This window comes from Chironomus tepperi, unplaced genomic scaffold, assembly GCF_022539635.2.
Source record: "Chironomus tepperi strain 1889 unplaced genomic scaffold, CSIRO-AGI_Ctep_v1 contig_93, whole genome shotgun sequence".
Classification (NCBI taxonomy): domain Eukaryota; kingdom Metazoa; phylum Arthropoda; class Insecta; order Diptera; family Chironomidae; genus Chironomus; species Chironomus tepperi.
In genome coordinates this window covers 2018905-2044162 of record NW_027226215.1, presented here as the reverse complement: position 1 = coordinate 2044162, position 25258 = coordinate 2018905, and the positions used below count along the sequence as shown (strand labels likewise).

The following is a 25258-nucleotide window of genomic DNA, read 5'->3' as shown; positions in this document are numbered from 1 at the left end:
GCGATTGTCAGAATACTTAAAGGTTTTTTCGGTATCAAGTCAGAGTCACGTCGTTCTGGGTCTGATTATTGATCAGTTAACTGATTCAGAACGACTCAAAGCTTCAAAAAGGAATTTATTGAAACATAAATGTTATTTTGCAAGATATTTATACATAGCACTTGTATAGCGCCATACTTATCCACAATTGAATAGATACGAAAATTTTCTGAGAAGAATAATAATAGAAATTGCCAATATCAATAGATACAACGCATTAACGCTGTTTTTTCTCGCCACATTCTATCTTCAATATTCATCCAAAAATCACATCCAAAAGCACGCGTGTGCTAAAATAGCAGAAAACTTTAGCAGCTCGTATTATAAATTCTCATTAGCTTCATCATATTAAAAATGTATGCACAATAATATAAGACCTGAATTACAACACAACATTTCCCGAAGGCATCTCAAAGCAACAATATTCAGTATCAGTAACAGTTGAAGAACAAAAGATAACAGGACATGGACCATGCTTCTTCATTCAGTCTATTTTTTGATCACACAATGGCCCCTTTTTTATTACATACTCGAAAAATGGAAATGTGTTTGATGGCTATGGCTATAGATATCCACGACTCAATGTTTTTATAAATTTTTGATCAATAGAAACAGAAAATAGTCTCCATTTCACTCTCATTGCTTTCTGTTTGTTTATTAAAGAGAAAAGAAAGGAGAAAAAAGGGGGAAGCACTTAAGGGAATAGACGTAGCTGTAATGTATGGCTATAAAGAAACTGAATACATGATTCGGAACGATATGAAATTGCTGGAAAAGATTTTCCTTTTTTTTCTCTCAACAAAATTACTCTATTAAATAAAATTAACTATTTTGGAAGCCTTATTTCCTTGTTGCCAATAATGAAATTTCAATTACCGTGGAATTGTTTACATAAATTTACAAATTATTCCATTATTATGGCAATAAATTTTACTAATGAGAATTTAGATTTAATGGATGGAAGTGGGGACTCATTATGTTTATGATTTTAATGTGGAGTTAGTTCCTTTTTTTGATTGCTTACATATATTTTATCGTAGATTGGGTAGTTTTAATTGCTGTTTGACAAATCTTAGCTAGGGTGACCAGAGGATTTATGCAAAATATCTGGAAACTTTTGAGAAAAATCGGTACATTTCTAAGTTTGGCACTTTTGGGGTTCTTTTGGACTATTTTAAGTCTTAATATTCAAAGAACTACTTAAATTTCGTACGAAACTTGCAAAAAAGTGCAGACAATAATTGAAATTCTGAAAAAAATATTTTCAGTTCTGGGCTTGAACCCAGTATTTGTATGGAGTTTTCGATTTGTTGAAAAATTGGGACATTTTGAGGCTTTGTTGGGACACAGCAGCTAGGTAGAAAAGTACAACAGCGTCCCGGCAAAAATACGGCAGATGGCCGCCCTGTAAAGCTCAGTTATCAATAGAAAATGGAGGCTGTTTTTGTTTGAAAACCTTCGTGTGGCTTTCAACTAGAAGCGGCTAATAGCTGACAAATAGAAGCGGAAGGCATATGAAAGCTACATGAAGCAGCCAAACATAAAAGAGCTTTAGCAGAGCCTCAAAAGCACTGTTCTTGAAAAGCTCTGCCCATTAAAAGCTACGTGGATAATGTCTTAAATGCTCTGTGAAGGAACCTTCATCTGTACAGTTAAGAGTTGGCACAATATTGTGTAAGAAAATTCTCGACCTGAATTCCTTACAAGATACTTCGTAAAATTGGAGAAATGAATGTGGGTTGAAATTTTTCGAAAGAAAACTGCCGGAATTCTTTCGAAATTTTGCCATTGTCATGCAGTTAAGCACACATTTAGGCAGGAGGAATTTTTAAGGAATTCGTAACAAAAAAAGCCGGAAATAGCTCTTAATTGCACGATAATGGCAAAATTTTGAAAATTTTAATGGAAGTTCCGACCGTTGTCGTGGAGTTAAGGGCATTTTCCGGCTTATTTTCCTCTCAAATTCTTCCAAAATAAGCTTTCTGCGACGGCTTGATCGTGCAGTTTAAAAACAAATGTCAACCTGTTTCCCTCTAAAAATTCATTCCAAATCACTACAAGGACTAAAACTATTTCCATTACTATTCTGTCCAGAGTTCGTTAAACTCAAATTTTCCAATTTTCACCTCATCCATCCACAATGTCTCCAGTCTATCTTTACAGTAGTTATAATAATAATAATTTTCTACCATCATCCAACAACAATATCCAAACTAACAATTTCCTTACAAATGTACTTAATAAACCTCAACAATAACCCATTGTGTTCATTATCAATACCCACAAAAATAAATGAGAAATGATAAAGAAGAAGAAAATGAAGAAAATAAGTCATAACATTTACAATTTCTTCTCATTATTCTCCCCTTCATTCTCTGCTCTTCATCGATGATGATTCATATTGAACCAAAAAAAGAAATCAATTCATTCCATGTGAATTCTCTCAGAGTGTGTGTCTGTCTATATGTGTCTCTTCCCATTGATTTATAAAATCAAATTTCAATTCGATATGGATCAATCAAATTTCATAGATGTATGCACATTCGGTTCCAACAGCAAAAAATTGGAGAGAGTGAGATTCCTTCTCGACTATATTGATTGAATAAAAACGAATTGAATCACTTACATTCCAGTGGGAAAAATTCTATACTTCATTGAAGATGAATAAATCGTTTGTTGTTGTTGTTGTTGCTCAAAATTGACTCTTCAATCTCATTCATATTTTTTTTTTTCATTTATTTGATTTGTCTTTTGGGAGGATTGATCGAGAATTGAATTGTGTTTCTATCCTCATTGTTCATGTTCCATCAAAGGCAATTGTGGTATGATTGAAGGTGAATAGGCTTATCCGTACGCAAACATATCTTTAATCGTATTTTACTTCCTTTTCTTAGAAATTTGGGAGCAGGAACAAGGAAATGTCATAATGTGAGGCTTTACAGCCTTAAAAAAAGAAGATAATTGAATTAATTTTTTCTAGCTTCCATGTCATGTTACATGGAATTTCAATCTCATGTGCAGAAATTCTTCTTTTTTGATACATTTCCTATGACGATAGAAGATTGAAAGGTGTTGTAACGTAGGCAGATTAGTACATTTTGGAGATGGTTTACGTGCAGTGTATTGAAAGTTTAAGAGCTTTTTTTCAGACTATATACGTCTGAGCTGTAATCAGATCATATGATATTTTTGGCAGTTACATGGTTTCTTGGGAGAATTCGCCCACATTGTAGTGGTTTTAGAAATTGTGTGTAACTACTATAAAGGAAAGATTAATGCTAACATGTGAAGCTATGATATTTTTTATGTGAGTTTAGTAGCTGAATTATGATAATCAGGAAAAAGGCAAGAATAAATAGAATGGATTATAAATAGTTTTGAGGGCTTCTTGCTAGTTTGATCATCACAAGAATGTAGCCACAATATTTTGAAATAGGTTTTTGAGGGTTTTCGATGCTGAGACTAAGACCTTCTAATATCAGTCTCCAGATTTGTCAAGGCAAATAATTCGGAAATTTCCTTGTTTTTTCAGTTCCGGTTTTGGTCTCGTTCTTGGTTTCGGTATTGGTCTCGGTCTTGGTCTCAGTCTTCGTCTCAGTCTTTGTCTCAGTCTTTTTCTCAGTTTTGGTCTCGGACTTGGTCTCGGTCTTGGTCTCGCTCTTGGTCGAAGTCACAATTCGGTGAGTTCTAGACTTCGAGAAACCTTGAAATTCAGTTAAATTTCTTACTTACTTTTTATGACATTATTGAAGTTTAATTTTGCTAAAAGTTTCACCATTTATAATTAACACCATATAACTCAGTAACTTTATAATATATATATAATCACAAAAGGCTTTCATATGACATGTACAGAATTTTTGAATAGACATAAAATGAAACTTTTTCCCACCAACTTTTCTAACTATTCACCTAAAACCGAATCATGGCAAATGCAAGTAAACGATAAGTGAATTTAAGTAGTTCTTGTACATATTCATTCTTCTATGCTTACAATGATTATGTTTATAAATATTTAAGTTAATGAGAAAAGTTTCTGTTTCTGTTTCTGAATTGTCATTAGTTCGTTTTACATTTTAATGACTCTTTGTGTCTTTACATCTCATTTCACTGTCATCTTAGGTCAGTTGTTGGCAAACTGTGTGTCACGACACACATGTAGATGACAGGAATCTCATGTTGTATGTGATTCGATTGTGGCTTACTGCCAAGGCATGCTGTGGCATAAAAAGTTTAGACAACACTGGCCTGTGTTTTCAAAATCATTTAACTATTACGACTAAATATCCTAATTAAACTTTTTCACATTCCATGAACAATTTTCATAATTTCAACTAGATTTGAAAAGTTTTTTAAAATATTTTTTTCTAAAAGTTTCTAACCCGAACTACACAAATGAAGGAAGTTTCTATTTGGATGTGGCAGTCATTTGAATGTCATATGGTAGTCATTATAGTGTCACACATGTCATACGAAGATACTTCATTGATGTCATACGAAAGAAATATTAATGTCACATGGATGTCACATGGGAGTCTTTCGAATGTCACATGGATGTCACATAACAGTCATTAGAATGTTTAAAAGATGTCATATGGTAGCCATTTGGAAAATAAATAAATATCATATGACAGTCGTTTGTATGTCACATGGCAATCATTAGAATATCACATAGATGTCATACGGAAGACATTTGAAAGTAAAATGGATGTCATATGTCAATCATTTGGATGTCACAAAGATGTCATAAGGAAGTCATTTAGATGTCACAAGTATGCCGTATAACAGTCATTTGGATGCCACATGAACGCAAATTACATTTTAGCAAAGCCTTAAAAGATCCATTTCGGAGTTTTCTTCATATGTGTCGCTCGGTTTCCCATACCTATCCTCATTGTTGCATTGTAACAAGTTTAATTCTTTTAACATGAAAAGTTGGATATTTTTTCCATCTCTTCTTATTATATTTTTACGATATTATATACGGATGAGAGAAAGTAATAAGCAACAGATTGTATTTGTTAGTCGATAGTTTTTTTTTTCACTCTTCTCCTTCTGAACTATATATTGTATCCTCATGACTTGATAGACATGAAGCTTTTATCTATTTCTATCCAATTTTATTATACCCTTAACTTCCATAATACTCATATCGAACAAGCCATAATTTTGAGGCGCGATTCAGACGATCGATAATTGAAACATATAAATCATTCAACTGTAAAGAAAAAGAAATTTTTTTATATATGAAACCATGCGATTAGAAATAAACAGAAGATAGTTGTGGCTAGTAATCCATATTCAGTAGTGGTGACCATGCGGAAAATTCCTTTTGTTTTATTAGTTTAGAAAAAGGAACACATTTTCGTGCTGCAGGGGAAATTAAAGCTTGTTAGGAAATTAATGCGGAAAGATGCTCAATGATTTTCATACTTTAATGGATGCGTCTTATGGAATTTTTCTAAGAATAAGGTTGTAGAGCAAATTGAAGTATGAAATTGAGCTGAATTTTTTAGGGATGAATCTGGTTGTAAAGATAAGCATGCAATTTTTGAAACAAGCTACAGTTTAGGTTTCAAATGTCTTTGGAGAAACAGACACTACAAAAGTACAATACTGTACTTACTGTACTTTCATATAAATTCAACAAGTATAGCACATTGAAGTGTCTGACCCTTGGTTAATTTGTACAAACTAGCTGACAGAGTCAGCAACAGAGTCAGATGTTTCTCTCTGTTGTAATCTTAGCTCCATATAGAAACATTGTTGCGGTAAGGACCTTGGTTAGGTATCGTGACCTAATAATTAACGGCCCTTCATATGATGACTAAATTAACTATGTATGTTTAACAAGAATGAATTTCCGCAAAAATGAAGAAGCGTCTAAATATTCAATAAATTAATTCAAATTTCTTAAAGCCGTTAAATTTCAAATAATTAAATGTTCTAAATTGAGAATCGTTATTACGCCTACGCTCAGCTACGAGTATATTATTAGAAACCTCAAAAAAAAAGCAGCAAAATATCAAAAACTCCGTTGCCAATACCAGAACATTCACAGATAATGCACAAATCAATTCTATTCCAAAAATATACTGCTCTCTTTCAGTCAATTCAAGAGATACTTATTTGCAAAATATTGTATTTCTTTAAGACAAGAAATCACCATTAAAAGCATTCTTCGATATTGTCTATAAATAGTCCAAAAAACATTCAATAATGGAGATTAGTTCACGTCTAAGATTTCCATTAATTAATTATCTCATTTACATCGACATTAAACTCTTCCGATTTAATTTTTCTTGCCTTTCTTCAACACAAAATGGATGCAAAAAAAAGGGGAGCCATTCATTATTGTAATAGAAATAAAATTCTATTGAACCCTTAAAAGCTTATATTTAGAGCATATTCAGCACATTTCATGTACAAATCAGCAATATTCAAATTTTAATCAGTTTGTAGATCTGGTAAAAAATTCCCATCATTGAGAAGGAAATTAGAAAATTTCAAGAAAAGGCACATTATCTTTGTTTTATTTAACATTATGATCATTATTATGATGATACACAGCCGTTAAAAAGGTAAATTAAAATCCAATTCAATTTTCTAACCCTATAAAAATGAATGTAAACGAATCCCATCAACATTAGTCTTGTAAAACATTTTCGGAATTCGAAGAAAAGTACATTTCTTAAGCACAAGCAGTCAAAATTACTTCATTCCATTTTAAGATGCCTGCCACCCTCCACAGTCTCCCCTACAAGTCGTCTGATAAATGAACATGATATCCGACATAGCACAAGGATTTAAAAGACATTTAAGGGAGTTCGTTTTTATTCATATTTCCCCATAGCGTATATACCCGTAGATATAAACATTCATACGCACACACAACAGTTCTGTCTTCCTTTATTGTAAAGCTCATGCATACAAATTGCGTGAGAAAATTTATTGCACAATCTCTTTTATTTCCCACTTTCAAATTCATTTTGGAACCTGGCACAGACTTTAACGGCACCTTATTTACCATAAATATCTACATAAAAAACAAACATCTTCGTTCTTCATCTGTTCCACTCCTTCTGTTGTTTCTATACTTTATATTTTTTGTGTATGAAAGAGAGACTCGAATAACGACATTGTAATCTAAAATCTATAAGCATAAGAGCAAAGGTTTGAAGTTTCTTTAGCAGATAAGTGTGCTTTAATATAGACAGAAACAAATATGAACGCATTTGAGAGTTTAAAGGGGACATAAAAGCATGCGTGACATATTTTTTGAGGTTATAAACATTTTATCTTTTTGTGGATTTTGTTTATTGAAATTTGACTTTGAGGTTAGAATTTGATTACTTCGCTGAATCATGACCTCACATAGATGTCGATGCCGTGTGTCTTACAGGTTAATCCAATCCATCATCCCATAATGCTCCCCAGAATTCTTTAATAATCATGAAATTCCGAATCGCTTTTGAAAAATTAAAGCAAATATTTAAAGCTTTTCAAAACAAAATTTCTCTCAATTTTGAATTTATTTGAAGGATGCTGAAAAATGTTTCCATCATAATTTTTAACAAATATTTGAATTATCTTGAGAGCATTCTTGTTAAATTATATCAAGTTGCTTTCTGACAAGTGAAAAAATTATTCTTGGAATTTTTTTGTTGTGAGCTTTCTGAGTTCAGCTTTACTAGGGGGCAAATACCCAAATTCCAGCCCGAGTGATAAAAATCGAGAGAGCCTCGACATGGAGGTTTGATCTTCATCGCGGATTATTGGATTGATCTATTAACTCCAAATCTAGGAAAGACTCAAATTTTGTATGAAATGAAGACTTCCCATACAAAATCCGAGTCGACTTCGAGATCTAATTATCACCAAATGGAAGTCGCCTCGCTGTAGAATCTAAATGACGCCAAATCGATGCGTCATTCATTTGATATTAGGGAACGGAAGGTAGTAGCTTAGTTACTTCGTTGTATAAATTATGATTCATGATTTTGTATTTGAATGGGGTGATAAGGGTGCATTAGCTAATATCTAGTGTTCAGTTTAAATTGCTGGCTTGTAAGTTTGAACGAACTATAAGTTGCATCCCAAAACCACAAGCCTGTACATCTAAAATGCATGAAATGCAGACCTTTGGTTCTTGGTTGAACCCTACTATTATCTGTTAAATTTTTGTGAATTTTATATCCTAATAAATCTCTTCATAACAGAGTCTTTTGCCATTTTTATCACTCGGATCATTTTTCTCAGAATTTCCTTCCACAGTCAAAATGTAAATTCTTTCAAAATTCCATACTAATCGACCATAAAAAGCAGTAAAATCTTGCCTTTATCAATTCAATAATAATATTTAGACTCTGAAATATTTTTTTTTTACCACAGAAGCATATTTTTTTGCTTATATCCATTTTTTTCATATTCTTCATAAAAACTAAACTGACGTAATCTTAATCTAAATCTTGAGGGATATGAATTTATGTAGATTCACATACACAATACGATATCCATTCCACATTATATGTGTGTATGAAGCTCTCCAAAAGAGTTATAAACTCAGCATATTTACCATAATCATTTGTATGGTATTATGTGTGTTAAGACATCATATTAATACAGCTTCCGAATGGAAAGTCGCTTCAATGCATTCCTGTTTTGTTTTTATATATATTTTTCCAGTCTCGTTGACGGTAAATCTCTTCCGCCGCACATATTTATCACACAAAAAAAAAAAAAGATTTATAGAAAGTCATGAGGAATGAAGAATGATCCTCTTAAGCTTCGGACACTACTGCAATGTTGGTATATAGACACAGATTTATTTATGTATACACGTATAAAGTATTTGTGGCCTGTTATCCCCCCTTCATTCTTCTTATTCTTTCAATGTGGTCTTATCTCATCTCATGGGGATAAGGAGAAAAACTTTTTTTATATTATTATCTTTACTTCTTGTCTTAATCGATTTGCGGCATATATAGTCCATCCCCTTATCACTTACGATTAAATTCCCCCTTCCTCCTTCTCGTTCCTATCATTGAAATTTTTTTTTAATATAATTTATTGCGGAAGATGTTCATATTTTTGCTAAGAAAAAAAAGGTTAATGCGGCATAAAGAAGAGAGGAAATAGGTAGAGAAGTCATGATAGAAAGATGATTTATATGAGAAATTTATACACGGAGAAAAAAAGATTTAATGAGCAACAGATTTTCTAAATACAATTTACTGAATTAAATTGTGTAATTCATTTGTTTGGATTTCTAAAATGTTTTTAAATTTGTTGGAAAGTATTAGAGTCAAAGTTCTGTGCTTGTAGATTTTAACACTTGGATAACTTACTTACTATAATCATCTTCTTATGTTGAGATTAGTCATAAAAAAATGGAAAACTCATCAGCATCTGTTTTCGAATCTGTCACTTGGTTATGTTGTTTTCTTTGAACAAGTTGATTTCGGAAATGGTCAGTTGGCTATACCCATTCTAATTGTGTGGTTGGCACTCTCTAGACAAGGTGATAAGGTACAGTCAGCTTCGGAACCAGATTTCGGATTATCCAATAACCCAAAGATTGATAGACTCAGTTTTTAAGAATTATCTGTTTTCGATCACTATTGATATAGACATGCATAGTAGCTCCAGGATGCCATTTTCCATGCATATTCTATCAAAACACGTATATTTCGGTCCAGCAATGACATGCTTTATTGTTTTGTGGAATGAATATCCTTCATACGTAGTTATTTGGTAGAAGCGCACATACCATATCATGAGATGAATTCAAAATTTTCCAAGAATCAGATTCTCCAAATGTATTGTACAATACTTTGGAAGTTTTTTACAATCCTTACTTGAATCCTTACAATATGTACTGTACTTATGTATATGTTATATGAAAAGAATTGTGCAATGCTTTGGAGTCTCTTACGTTTGAATTTGACTGATTTCACAAAAATTGAGATTTCAATTGATGTATTGAAACGTGAACGAAGATGATTATTGCATCCAGTTCTTTACTTTGTTTAGTTACCTATCGCTGGAACCCTTCTTCATCATCATTATTACAATTCTAAGGCTACCCAATTTCGAAGATCTGCCAAAAATTCTTAAATTTAGGGTATTCATCCTCAATCTATTTTATCCTTCAAATGAAACATTCTTAAATAAATATCACGAAACTTAAAAGCATCAAAATTTTTAAATTTAAATTAATCGGCAATGATTTTGCTCTAAAAGAAGAATTCTAATCCTCAATTGAGTAGACACTATCACATTTCAAAATTGAAGCATACTCAATGAAGGCCAGTCACTTGAACAGTCTTAGCAAAGACCTTCAATAATTCTACTCAGTACTTATAGCTCAAAAAAATAAAAAGAAGTATTTCATCATCTTAAAAACAATAATCTTCTTAAATCAGATACTAAATAACAGCACCTAGCAACTACTTTTATTGCCAAATGAGTCGAAATATTTAATCATCAATTTCCCAAACTACCGTTTTCTTCATCAGTAATCCTGTATACAACCCAGATTCGAGAGCCAAAAATATTAACATAAATCTCTGTTCATATTTCTCGAAAATAAAAAATTTCCCATTAAAATTGGCCTTGAAGGATGAAGAAAACTCGTTGTTTCCTGCTCACCCGTGTGATAATTGGAATTTTATGTTAATAGGAAATGAAGCGTGAGATTTTGTTGAGGATGAGATGTTTATTGCCTTTCATAAATACTCGAAAGAAAGGGCGGAATTTTCATACCATAAATTAAACTTGCAATTTTTTTCCCTGTCCTGTCTATGCTGTGCATTAATATTATTTAGGTTGGATAGTTTATAATGTCCGATTTTGAAGGCACATATAGCATAAATAAGCTTACTCATCTATCTATTTATCTTCTTTTTTTTTATAGGATGAGAAAAATCAACTGCTCATCACTAATATATGGCTGAAATTGGTAAGTTTTATACTCAAATCATAAATCTCATATGCATGAACTATTTTATACGATTAAGTGAAAAACTAGAAAAGCTTTTTAGGCTTAAACATGATTTTTTTTTTGTCTTGTTTCAAATTTTTTAATTTTATGGTACATCAAAATGGATACACGAAATTTCACTTCCATAGCAGCATAAATTGGGATTTCTTTTTTTTTTGTCTATCCTAAAAGAATCTTTTTTAATAACAAAATCATGTCCAGTGAAATTAAGTCTTTGGACTTATCTATCTCAAACGAGTGATTAAATAAAAGCATAGAGCAATCACTTATGATTCCCTTTATATCCATTATGGTCTATTTCAGTGGTGGACAACCTTTAGATTCTTGCAGCACATTTTGATCTTAAGCCTTGACCAAAACCGCACAGGGCTAACGATTCATGATATTTTTAAATATTTTTCTACCGCGGCACACAAGTTGCCCACCACTGGCCCATACTGTAACATTTCAATCCCCTAAACTTTATAGCAAATGGTGACTTTATTCCAATTTATGATTGTATAGCAATCACACAGTCATTTACAGCAAAGCTCAGCCATTTCTCCGTTGTCCTTCTAAGCCTATCTTACAAATTTTTTCATGTCTTGTTTCTATGCTTTCTTCATTAATTTCCGTTAATGTCATTTAATATAATTTACTGCTTAAATTAACAAGATTATTTATTGAGTTATAATTGAAAGACATTTTCTGCTGTTCTTGTAAGATGGGGAACAAATTTTTCACAATAAGATACCATAAGATGCCTAAATAAAATGATAAAGCAAGTCTAAACTAGCAATAGATAGGCTTACAGGCGTGCTGTTAACAGAATGAAAGGAAAAATATGAAATCGGTTTTTTTCTCTTTCGTGACAGTTTTTGTTGCCTCGTTGTCCTTTTAATTCTGAATTGTCTAGGAACAATGTTGTATGCTGGTTGATTTGGGGTGAATTTTCGGCTGGTTTAGTATCTTATTAAATTATGGTATTAATTAAAGCTTGACTAGATGATATAATGAGTTGGTGATTTGCATTAGCTAGTTGGAATGAGATTTCTGTAATAGTGAATCAACAGCATATCATTGTAGGAGTAAAGGTGATACTACAGAAGACTTTGTTACTTATGACATTTTGTCATTTTTCATATGCTATTATCCCCAATAGTTCAATGGCAGGAGCATTCAAACTGTCAATCGTAGGACGTAGATTCGAATACCATTCGCGACTCATTGTTGAGGAATATCCTTTTTCTGTCAGATCAACATTAGAACAAGAGTTGGCAACACTCCAAAGAGTTGAGATTCCAGTGCAGACACCCACGAAATGAACGCCAGAGTTAGCAGGTCTCCTCGAAATGTATGCGTCTTCACTGAACTTCGGATTGCACAGAGTCAAGCCAACTCTCATACTCTCATACATTGTCAAATGATGACTTCTTTCAAGTGAGAATCGAATTTTTCATATTAATCGATACGAGGAGCTGCTTTGAACATGACAGAATGACACTTAAATATAATGCAAACAGCAATGCTTATTTATTTGTGAATTTCATAAATATCCAAGTCTGAAATCCAAATAGACAAAAATTTTAATTACGTTTGAGTTTAATTTAAATTCATATAAAAAATTGTGATGATATTTTCATTATGATTAACTTTTATGGCAAGCAATAAGCACAAAATTGTAATTGGTTTAGCATCACTAATTAATGCATAAAAATAAGTAAGCTTAAAACTTTGCCGTTCTTTTTTTCCATGGATTAGGTGGCTTTATTTTATGTTTATTTGAAATACGAGCATTTTTTTTTCTCTTAGAGTTTATTTAGAAAATTAGCAAAATGATTGCCGTCATTAAGTACTTTTATTAAGGAAATTGCGAGGAAGATTTTTCGTTCTCTGCAAAAACAGCTTGCATGTTGATAATTTATTTACAAACCATTAAGCAATCCTATTCAAAATTATCTTGCGACTAAGTAATGGAAGCACAGAAAGATGGATATAAAGAAGATTGGGATTGTACTTTGTGATTTGATTAGTATCAGTCGACACTTATTGCCATTATTTTCACTTGAATTAAACGAAGGATTGTAATTATTTATTCAGTTTTGGACTTACAATTATGCTTCTTGAATTGTACTTTATTTTGACCAACTCAAGTCAAGCATTTTAGATGCGTGGACCTTCAGTTTTCGGTTATACCTTATATAATTCATCCAAGGCTGCAAACCAACAGTTTTAGTTGAGCCCAAACATTAACACATTAATTAAGTGGTAGACAACTATGGAGACACGCCATAGTATCCTCCATAATTCATCAGTGTATTAATACACAGTTTGTCCAACACTGTACCTGACACTGTACAAATGTTTCACCATGTAGTTTTGTCGTAACAAGTATGGTAGACATCAATATCACCGAAATTCGATATCAAATCGGATTTTGCTCGGAAAATATGGCTCGATTCCACATGAAATTCAAGTGGAGTTCAAGCTCCTAAATTCACACTATTTACGTGTGTTACTATGTTGCGATTGAAAAATACTGAGCTACTCTGCATTGCCAAGTCTATGACAACAAGAAATTTTGAATTAAACCCTCTAAAATGCTGTCCATGCTTTTTTATCAGATTGAAGCTAACTGGTTTAATTAAAAAACCATTCGCAGAAAAAATGCTTTATATCCATTCATATAACCACAAAATGTTCCTTTAAAGCAATTTCTATGTAATCTCAAATGTATATTTTTCATAAATATGCTAAGTAATTCATTTCTATACAAGTAAATTTCTGCATATTCATTGTTAATTTATCTTAAAGCATCACCACTCACTCTGAATGACAAGTCCATCCATTTTAGTCCATCATTCATTTCAATTCTCATTTTACCAATAAGATCCCAAATGTATCTAAATTCTCGTAATTTTAAATGACAAACAAAAAAGAGCAGCTTCCTTATTGCTCACGTAATTTCCTACAAAAAAGCAAAATTAAAATAGATAAAAAGAAAATTTATGAACAAAAAAAAAATGTTTATGTTTTTACATTAATTAACATGGGGATCAGTGTAAACATTAGAATCTATGTTGTTACAAAAATATGTAATTTACATATATACAGAGATATTTTGTAGTGTAGTGTAGAGTCTCAATAGGGGAGAAAAGTTTCATGTTTACATTTTCATAAGTTTTCTTTTAACTGCCGCCTCATCTCATCGTCTTTCGTTTAAACAAACACCAAATGATAGTTGAGGACAAATTTCTTGCCATTAACCTACTAAAATATTATAATTACCCGTATAATATTTTACAAACCGCAAGCTGTAATGAATAATTTTTTGTCACTAATGCTGTGGATTTTTAAATTTATTCCACTTGGGGAGCGGTTTTTTGTGAGAAAAGGATGTAGTCTGTTGAATTGCATTGAGTTTAAGATGGTAATCATCTTAAAATTAGATTTAGTTTAGGCAGGGCTCGAAGTCGATTCGGATTTTATATGAACAAATATAAATCATACTTGAGTCGACTTCGAGCTCTAGATTTACATAAGGACATTTTGTAAAGCTTGATATCCAGAACCATACCTTAGCCATACCAAAATATGCACCTTATTTCACACTTATATAACCTTTTCTGCTAGTTCCTTTACTCCCTCTTAATGAATTTATCATTAATGCTGTTCATTTTTCGTTATTATTAGATTCCTTCTTATATCATATTTTTTTGTCAGCTATGCTGTGTATAACGTTTATGAATTTTTTCTCTTATTCTCCTTTTTATTATCGTAATTTTCATGCTTTTTCTCTCTTTTAATATTATTCTACAGGAATGGAACGACATGAATTTAAGATGGAATTCAAGTGACTTCGGTGGCGTAAAGGATTTGAGAATACCGCCACATCGAATATGGAAACCAGATGTTCTTATGTATAATAGGTATGTTTTTTATCCTACTTCATCCTTTTTATTTTCTATTTTTTCAGTCTCTCTTTTGTTCCCAATTCTTTTTTTTTGGTGTGTGATGCTGAAATGCAAACAAACATTTCAAAAACATACACTGATGCTATCGGTATATCCTTGTAGAAAATTTTTGTTTAAAAATTCTGAGAATGTGGGTTTTTTTTGGATGTGAAAATTCTTTTGCAAATTCTATTTGAGTATGAGTTTTGGAACCCGAGTGACACAAATGAAGAAGACTCCGTTATGGAGCTTTTAATACTCTGCTAAGCCTCTTTCTTTACCACCAAATGAAGCCTAAACAAATAAACAATTGTAGGAATAACTCAGAACTGTATCAACTCTATGAGAAGAGTTAGAGTTAACAGGCTTAGATTAGCTAGACATGTTATTAGAAAAACGCTAGAAATTCTATCAAATAAGGTCTTTAGATCTGACTTTGTGGATAATAAAAGAGCTCGTGGTAGATTAAAGAACTTCTAGAAGGAGATAGAGACAGTGCTGCATTTTGTATTGGCAATTGGCAGGCAGAAGCCAGCAAAAGAGCTAGTTTTAGACGTCATCTGAGGGAGGCCAAGGATCACTGTCCGGCCAGAGAAGTAAATAAGTTAGTAAGGAGAACAAACAGAAGCGCCCTACATTTGGTATTATTAGTATAAAAGAAGCTTAGCAAAGCCTTCAACATTGATGTTGCTCGGGTTAAGCAGATAAAAATCGTTTCTGTTTTCGAAAAGTATCTACCACAAGGACATAGTCTGCAGTTGTTTGCAGATTGTAAAGAAAACTAGCGAGCAAAAAAAAAAAAGGAACTTTTTCTTTATAGACCATAAATTTTCAATATTTATGTACAAAACACACAAAACCGCTACTCATTCAAGTACTTCTCTTTTTTTCTCGTCTGCATTTTCTGTGCACCATAAAAAAAAGTTTCTTTATTCGTGTAAACTTCAGCTTACATGAAGAGTAAGTTTTTATGAAGAAGCAAGCGAGAATCCTGGAAGATGAGGGAAATAAAAAGAACTAATTTTATAATCTCTTTGTGAATATTTTTTGTAGTTGTTGTGTACAATGATACTCTTAGTTAAGGATTTAACTGTAACGAGGATTTGTAGTTAGTTGATGTGCTTTTATTTCTAAATTACAAAGATAAATATTCAAAGGAACTAACTCAAAGTAAAAAACTTTAAATATTTAGGCTTAAAACTTTCACCGCAAAATTTAATGGAATGATTTTATTTTTCTGAATCCTAAGCTTTGAGGATGTGGATAAATTACATAACCAATGACAATTTTGGTTGAGAATTCTTTTTGAGGAAACAAATTATTTGGGTTAAAAACCACAACTCAAATTATTATTAAGTTTGAGGACTAGTCGTTGGGTACTAAAATGAAGTTAAAGGGAAATGTTTTAAAGTTTTTAGAACTTTAATAATGTTTCTCGAGTGACTCAAATGAAGAAGGTTCAGTCAAAATTCTTTTATGAACAATCAATGAAAACAGTCTCTGTGTGGCTTCTATATGGTTGTTGAAATAGGTCTGGTGAAGCCCAAGTGAAGCCTTAAATCGCTATAGCAGCCTACTTCATTTGTGTCGCTCGAGTTTTTAGTATAACACTACGTGACCTATTGATCCTAGACCTAAGGTATAATCGTGAGCAGTCCAAAGTAGTCAATATGGAGATTAATTGGATTCCAAACAGTCTTCGAACTCCACGTGTCTTTCAAATGGTTTTCAAAATGGAATTGAATGATTGGAGCTTCGAAGTTGCATTCGAATCTGAGATAACTGTTTCTGCTGCTACTAAAATTAAGCTTGACAGATAAAAAAAATGAAATCAAATTTACAGTTTGTGCAGCTACAATATGCATTATCAGTAGCGTGACAAGAATGAAGCACCTTTAGGACGCGTCTTCAATAAAAATTGATACAAAACTTGATCATTTACTTGACTTTAACTAGTCATAACGTATTTTTGTGTCAACTCGAGCAATCGTCATCCTTTGCAATAAACATATAACTGGTCTATTTGACCTGTTCAGCAAAGAAACATAAAACGATTCCGATTTTCTTTTTTAAAAGGCTTTAAATCTTCGCTACACCACTTTTATATTGCATTCAAATCTTCCATCTACAACCCTTCACAATTTCCCTCAAAAAGCATCATCATCAATTTTAATATCAAAAGAAAATATGACAAAATTTTTCCCTAAAAGAGCAATTTAATTTAAAAATGAATGCCTTCATTTTTTTCATCATAAAAGCAATTTTCATTTATGCGACATGCTGTAGCGCACTAGTTCTATACAAATTTGAAAACATGGCATTCCCCTTGAAAATGTTTATGTTTATAGATGCTCTATTTTGTAAAGCATAACAAAAAATATTTTCCTCTTTTTGGGGCTTTTTCCCAATTTTCTTCTTGTGTGCCATGTGAAATTACTGAAAGAAAAAACACAAAAACAAATTCGATAATCCGCTTTCTAAATTAGTGATGTATGGAACTGAATATTTACATACTTGTCTGATTGAAAATGAAAACACAAACAACACGTTTGTATTAATATAGCCTTATATCTAGTTCTATAGAAATCATGTAAATGCGACAAGATTTTTTTCTAATTTTCTGAAAGCTTTGTCACAGTTGGAGATTATAGGTTGTATGTCTTTAAGCTTTTTCTGGTTTTGTGGAGGAGTAATTTTAAGAATAAAAGTTTTGCGGAATTTAAAGAATGAAACTTAAAGGTAGGAAAAGTCACAGCTGGTTTAATTTTAATAAATGAAACTTATGGAATGGGATGTGTTGCTTTAAAATTGAGGAGCTATTGATTTTTTCTAGGAAATTCTGTTCAGATTATTAATATCATTAGGCTGTTCAGCATAGAAACTAGCTACATAATGTAGAAATGGTAAAAATTAGTTTCTTAAAGCTGACTTTATTCTGACATGGATTAGGATTCGTTAATAAGTGAAATTCCGAAATGTCCGGCCTCAAACAAGATTCACGCCGACATGAGGTCACAGTTTCTTGTCATTTCAATATCATTTAACTTTTGAGATAAAACCAGGCTATTTCGGATAACACTTATCAGTTGATCGAACAAAAATTCGGCAAAAGTCCGTCTTAAGTCATTTTTGAGTCAGACTTGCTGCTGGATTCGATTTAAATCCGGTCCAAATAAGAGTCACTTAGATCTAATGACAGATTTTGGATTAATTACTCGACTTGAGCAGTTCAGGATTGTTGCACGTTTTCGTATTGACAGGAATACGTTAAGATGACGTATTGATGTCCTTAAGGTACCTTGATGGCTGCTTCACTCATTTTGACGGCTGGGGGAAAAATCAAGAGATTTTGGTATTGGTGTGGGAGCTTACTTTATTTGTATATTTGCACTAAATTTTAAAATTGGTTATTTTACAATATTTTCAAATCGGATATCCTCAAGATCGAGATTTCGACAATATTTTCATATAAAATTCGACAATTTCTGAATATTCTATATTTTATGAATCGAAATATATGTAAAAAATAAATATAGGGCCTGTTTATTGCCTTTTACTTCTTTAATGCCTGACAAATTTTCATCTTACAGTCAAAATTCAAAATCTCCATCCTTCCTTATCCCAACAATCTAACTTCATGTAAACACAATAAACAAGATACATCAGAATATCAAAAAATTATGATATACGTTCATGAAAATCCCCATAAAATCCTTTAAATCCCCTCCTCAAAATCACAGTTAAGCATCTCAGATGTATTTCTTTCGTATGACAATTCCAAAAACTCACAAATCTCATCTCAAGTACCATCTGAGTTGATTTTACAATCCAAGTGATTATAAAAGTTAACAGCTTTTTAATGACTCAGTCCTTTTTTTGTGCTGTTCCTTATATCCTGAAGGTAAAATAATAAACACGAAAAAAAAAGTTGAGAAGGTCTAAGAGCTGCATTTCATTTTACCAAACATATTTCACATAGCTCCCACTCACAGCACATCCTAATCTCTTTTTTAATTTACGACAAAACTTTACAATATAAATAAAACTTGAAACTTTGAAAGTTGAAAACCACTTAAATAGAGGAGAGAAAATGCAGAAGATACAACCCATAAGTAACATCCAATTAAATCCAATCGAATGAAAAGTTTTCATTTTTTTTTGTAGTTCAAACTATTTTCAAACTTTTTTCATTATTTACTATTTATTCTCTCTCTTTTTTACAAATACAGCGCGGATGAGGGCTTCGATGGAACGTATCCAACAAATGTTGTCGTTCGTAATAATGGATCGTGTCTATATGTGCCACCAGGAATTTTTAAATCTACATGTAAAATCGATATTACGTGGTTTCCTTTTGATGATCAACGTTGTGAAATGAAATTCGGTAGTTGGACATACGATGGATTTCAGGTGAGTAAACAAAATGAGAAAAAAAATTGCATTTCCTTATGCCTGGTTAATGGAAAAAAATACAAATAACTATTTTTTTATTTTATCGGATGTGAATTCTCTCCCATATGCTTTACGTAATGGTATACGACTTATGTTTTCAAAAGCATAGGTAAATGTCAATGTTGACATTCAATAGAATCGATTTTAAAATTAACTGATGTATGGGAAAAAGAAGAGTCCAATGTAATTAGTAAAGAATGTTTTGTCCTATTCAGTTGGAATTTGCTGTTTACTTTTTTTTTGTAAAATAAATACTCGAATTCTTTGAACTTTTTGAAATGGAAAAAGTAAATTTAATTGAATTGAATGATATTGTCAGGAATATTGTTTGAAAATCAAGAATGTAGTCAGTTGAATCAATTGGATTGTAGCAGATACATACAATTGTTGTATATTAAATTGTATGGAAGCAAATTGAACGATTTAGAAGAGATATTAATTACCAATAATTTCAGAGTGTCTCTTCGGCAAGACGCATCAAACTACGCAATCGGAAGTGGTTTGAATTCTACCAGATTCCACCTCAAAATGTGGTTTTTAATTTTATTTTAATTTCTAACTTTTTTAATCACAGTTAGAGGCGTAGCGAGGATTTTCGGGATTTTAAGGAATAAGGAATATTAAAATGTATTTATGGCCGTACGTATCGCCATGGCAACTTCAGTGCACCTAGCTCATCAAGGTGGGCTGTATACGCATGATTACTCATGAGATCTCTTTCCTAAAACTATCGGGTTTCCCTACCTGGTCTTAGACAATCTAGGGATGAAGTAAGGCTAGAATAAGACTAAGGTGCTCTAGGTTCGCTTGTATGACCTGAAAAGTAGGGTTTCCCGAGTAGATAAAGAAACCGACTACTGTAAAGTGCATCCTTTGTTCTCATGTACACTAAATTTAGAGCTTCATCAAACAAACAACAATAATTGCATATGGCCTATGAAAATTGACGGCGCATAGTGTTAATGGCATATTTGTATTTTACAATTTACATTTCTATATCCATTGATTGACTACCTATTACCAGTAAATATCCATTACTAATAATTTCCATTTGCATTGAAATTTTCACTCATTTAATCATATTAAACACCACTCAATCGGCAATAATCAGCAAATCATTTGAATTATGTAGCTTAAAATCGGATAATCTCCATCAATGAGTGACTATGCTGATTATCATTTCACATATTATACCTCCGAATGAAGTGGGAAACAAAAGCTAATTAGCTTCTCAGTTCCACATTGATAATCATCAATAAACGAATAATTCTAAAGTCCACTTGTGTGAGATAAAGCTATTGCTATACAGAGACATCCGTACAGACTTCATAAAACTATAACGATTCCCATGTCGTTGGATGTTGTTGTTGTATCATAAAAATATCAACATTCAACTGAATGAAAATAGAAAGAATAAGAAAAATAAAATTTCATAATACAGCAAATATAGCCAGTTATCAAAATCAAAATGAATGAAGAAGAAAAGAGCGAAAATTTCTCATAAATCTATATTTTATTGCGACTATATTATCATCTGCAGGCAGCAGGATTATTGATTTATTTTTCCACCATTTCATGTCAATATTTTCATATTTTTTTTTGTTTTGTTGCCTCTCATTTATCATAAATATTATATTAAAATATTTATGCTTTGTTTGTACGTGTGTATGAGCCTTAAAAGACCTACAAATTGATAAAAACAATGATAAATTTCGAGAAATGATGGACTTACGTTTGATATAAAATATAATTCATATATTCAGGCCATTGACCAAAGAAATGCCACCTTGTTGTGTCATGAGGACATGACACTTTATTGAAGCTTTTATCCTCAAACTAATTATCGTATTTAAAATCGTTTGCATTTCGCAAAAAATACAAAAATTTATCATAAAATACAATTTTCCTGATAATTTATTTATTTTCAATTATCGGTAAAATCCGAAATATTTCATGTTTGTGTATGTATGGAGTACATACTGTACAAATGAGTTTGAGTATTATTAATTTTATAAAATAAACGCATACAACATCTCTGAGTCTACGACTCTTTATTTTGCATTTTGCATCCAGTTGTGATATTGAGAATATCGATTTAAAATTTTAATACATACAATTTCGACTACATACATGCATTGCATATTCAATATCGTCATCAATAAAACAATGAATTTGTTTGTATGTTGAGACAGCATAGATAGACAAACATATATTTTTTGCTGAATATGCCATTCGACTAAATGGAGGTGCATGAGTGTGAATGGAAAGGAAGCTCAATGAACTACTCGCTGGCTGTTGATGTTTACACTATATTTTATTAGCTTTTTTTCTCTTGTTTCATTCACAATGGATCGATGTTAGTGAAAATTGTGGCTGAAGTTGATTTTTTTATAATTTCGTTATGAATAATTGAATATTTTCGCGTATTTTGGAACTATTTGTTATGATTTTATGAAGTTTTATTGTGTTGGTTATTAATTGCAGTAGGGCTGTTTAGTGTAATGAGCTCTATTGTGTCGCTGGTCACTTTATATTGTGCGGAAGGGTGTCTAAATGTTAATTTATTTACTAACTGTAATCATGATTCTATGTTATATTATTATGGGAGGTTAGGTTACAACAAAAGACTATTCATTTGACTCTGTTGCTAACTTTGTCGCCTAATTTGTACAAATTCTCGGACAAAAACCGCCATACAGCTTTTTAAGCTTATGCTGGCTCAGCAATGAGTTAGGCTGGGCTGTAAATTTGTAAAATTGCCATTTTTTGATTGCAAGCCTCTTTGCTCAGGCCTGAGGAGGGTTAGTATTGTGGATTTTTATCTCGGAAAACCCCAGCAAATTGCAGAATTTTGTCAGAAAAGCAAGAAGCAAAAGATGACCCAAAATCCCACTGAATACTCTTCTGCCGACCACCATCCATCCTTCTCAGAAACTTCAAACAACGCCTTCTGTCAATTCCCGAACAAACATTTCATCAAATCATGCACATTTTTAACCAGCGTTAACTCAATTTCCACCCACACAAAAAAAGTTGTTTTTGTTTAATTTATTTTTTTGTTTAACTGAAAATTCGATTTTTGACCATACTGATGATAATTGCATTGACCTCAACATATGCAAATACACGTACACATAATACTTCCGTTAATTCACAGATGAAACCACTGAAAATGTTGATTTCAAATGAAATTTATTGTATTATATTTTGAGTAAAATTGGAGGCGAATTTAACAAAAATTTATTTAAATCACTGTCTGACTGTATATGTCTGTGTGCTATTTAGAAACGAGACAGGATAATAACATGACAAATAGAAAAAAAGTGTCAGGACATAATAAATTGCCTTACATGAAATTAAATTATTTTATCAAAAAAACTGCCTTCACTCCATGTCTACACAATTTGCCATTTTCAAAAACATTCGCATGACTCATGTCAAGCAATTGAAATTAAAGGAGAAATAAGATGAAAATCTCATTTGACTTTATTCCTTCATCCTCACTAATTTTCTTCCCTTCTTATGCCTATCTTATGTGTACGCCTGTCTACTTGCGATATTTATTCTATTCATTTTTTTCTTGTGTCTTTCTTCATGCCTTTGTCTTTCTTCTTCATTTCCTTTACTTGAAAGTCTTTTAGCTTATAATGAGGAGGAAGTTTTTCTTTTCTTTATCTGCTCTCAGAAATTCCGACTATTATTAGGAAATTACAAGTTATGATGTTGTTGGCCTTGTTGTGAATACGCAGAATTTGACTTAGTTTGATTAACTCTAAGCTGAGGTGTCTTGAGAGCACTTTGGTGGATCAGAATAGTTAGGGACAATGTAATTGTAGAAGTCTATAGGGTGTCTACACGAGCTCTACTCGACTTCCAAATGGCTGAAAAATGAATCTATGTGCCTCACGAAATTAGAGATTTTACAGGACAACTTGCTATATTTTGAGGTCGTATCTATCAAAATTATAGCTCATATCGACTTAGCCCGACCAGCATACTGCTGTTAATATCATTTTCGAATAAAAATCGTCAAGATGAATTCGTGTCTTTTGTGTCATTCATCAACCCTCAAATCCAAATCGTTTGCTGAAAATTCAGTTTTGGACTCTTTCTCGACCCCAGTCTTGTTCTCGTCCTCGGTTCCAGTTTCGTACTCGGTCCCAGTCTCGGTCTCAGTCTCACTCTCGGTCTCGAAAATTCATCGATCCTTCAAGAAACCCTCCTTTTTGTGGAAAGAGTGAGAGTATCTACACTGTTGAGCTAAAAATTATTCATAATTCGAAATATTGAAGCAAAGAGATAAGGATGAGGTACGAAATCCATTTATTTTTAGAACAAACTAGTCTTAAACATTATTTTGGCAAGAATTTCCAAGAAATAATTCCTCTTCATTAATAAAATCACTCAAAAACCAAAACTTTCATAAAAACTTCCTTATTTAATCTCTAAAAATAAAGCCAAGAAAAATATTTTTCTCAAAAGCAGAGAGTGAGAAGGAAAATCATAAAAATGACATTTGTGAGTATCGTCGACATCGTCTGTTGATGGCAGGTAGATATTTTCATAATTAAAAGTGTAGCAACACGCGACACTTCAACAAGAAGTGAAAATTTTCTTCTTCTCATTGTTTTACTTTCCTTTTCCTTGTTCTTGATTTTCATTTCCAAAGAAATCATCCAACAAAGTTTCCATTTTTATTTGGTGGATTTTTTCAACTTTTTCATCTGTTCTATTTATTCGACGAGATGATAAAAATAGAAGGTTAAGTAGAATTGAGATGTTGATGCTTCAAAATGCGCTGAAAATTAAATTCAAGAAGAATATTTGAAGAGCTTTAACGTGCTTTGAAACTTTAAGTAAGCTTAGCATCAGGCTCGTAAAATTTTAAAGTCAATTTTCAATCTATGTGGGATTCAAATTCAGCTGAATTGCTTTTATTTGATATTAAAATGCAGTTGCTTCTTAAAAAATTGCTTCATTTAGTTTTGAATTTGAATAATTTTCTGGACCGTAATCAGATCCGTGAATAATGGGTTTAATTATGAACCAGACACCCCATCTCCTACTCAACAATCTCTAAATAATGAATAAAATTTAAGCTTTCATTGATAATTGAAATAAAAATGAAAGGATAAGCGAAAAAAAGAATTAATTACTGAATTATTCAAACTGAAGGTTCAGTGCCTTAAAAGAATTCCGAAAAGTAGCAGCGGAAGCAAAGTTTTCTTCTTTAAAAATTCTCAAATTAATATTCATCTAGTCAGTTTCTTGAATTAATTTAAATACCATTCCTTCAACTTTATCTTCGCTGAATTCTTCGCGAATGTGTAAATGACCTCTTGGTTCTTGTAGCAACTTGGAATAGATTTTGAAGAGATTTGTTAGGAAAATTGACCGGAAATTGTGTTTAACAGCACATATAATGTGTTATCAAAAGCAGAGTAAGTTTAGAGCAACGCTCACGTGCATACTCATCTAGTATGTTTGAGGTAGCTAAGCTCTTGAAAGAATGTTCTTTGCAAGTTCTTTGCCTTCTAGGGTACACAACAATGGTGGGATTTTCTCACAATTTTCCATCAAAATCTTTCAAATTAGATGATTCTGCAAGGATGTATTCGGGGAAAGGGGTCAAAGCCCCTGTCCATTTTGGACAAAATTCTTTGAGTTGCTTTGGTTTTTTGGATAAGTTTATAAGACCTCTCAAAAATTATATTCAGGAATCATCCCTACTTTTAGAACTTGTTAAAATAGATTGAAGCCATCCATAGGAGACCTTATAAGTCTCATAATGACCATTTGATACATGCAACTCATAAAAATCTAATGAAAACTT

The 25258-nt window shown here is 32.0% G+C and overlaps 1 protein-coding gene across 1 annotated transcript in view; it reads left to right on the top strand.

Annotated features, from left to right (window-relative positions):
- Window positions 1-25258, top strand: part of nAChRalpha7 (nicotinic Acetylcholine Receptor alpha7) — a 140922-nt gene that overhangs the window by 10507 nt on the left and 105157 nt on the right. Inside the window, exons 3-5 of the mRNA XM_070635760.1 lie at window positions 10955-10999; window positions 14840-14949; window positions 19203-19383. Of these exons, the coding sequence (XP_070491861.1) occupies window positions 10955-10999; window positions 14840-14949; window positions 19203-19383 (336 nt within the window). The remainder of the gene's footprint in view (window positions 1-10954; window positions 11000-14839; window positions 14950-19202; window positions 19384-25258) is intronic.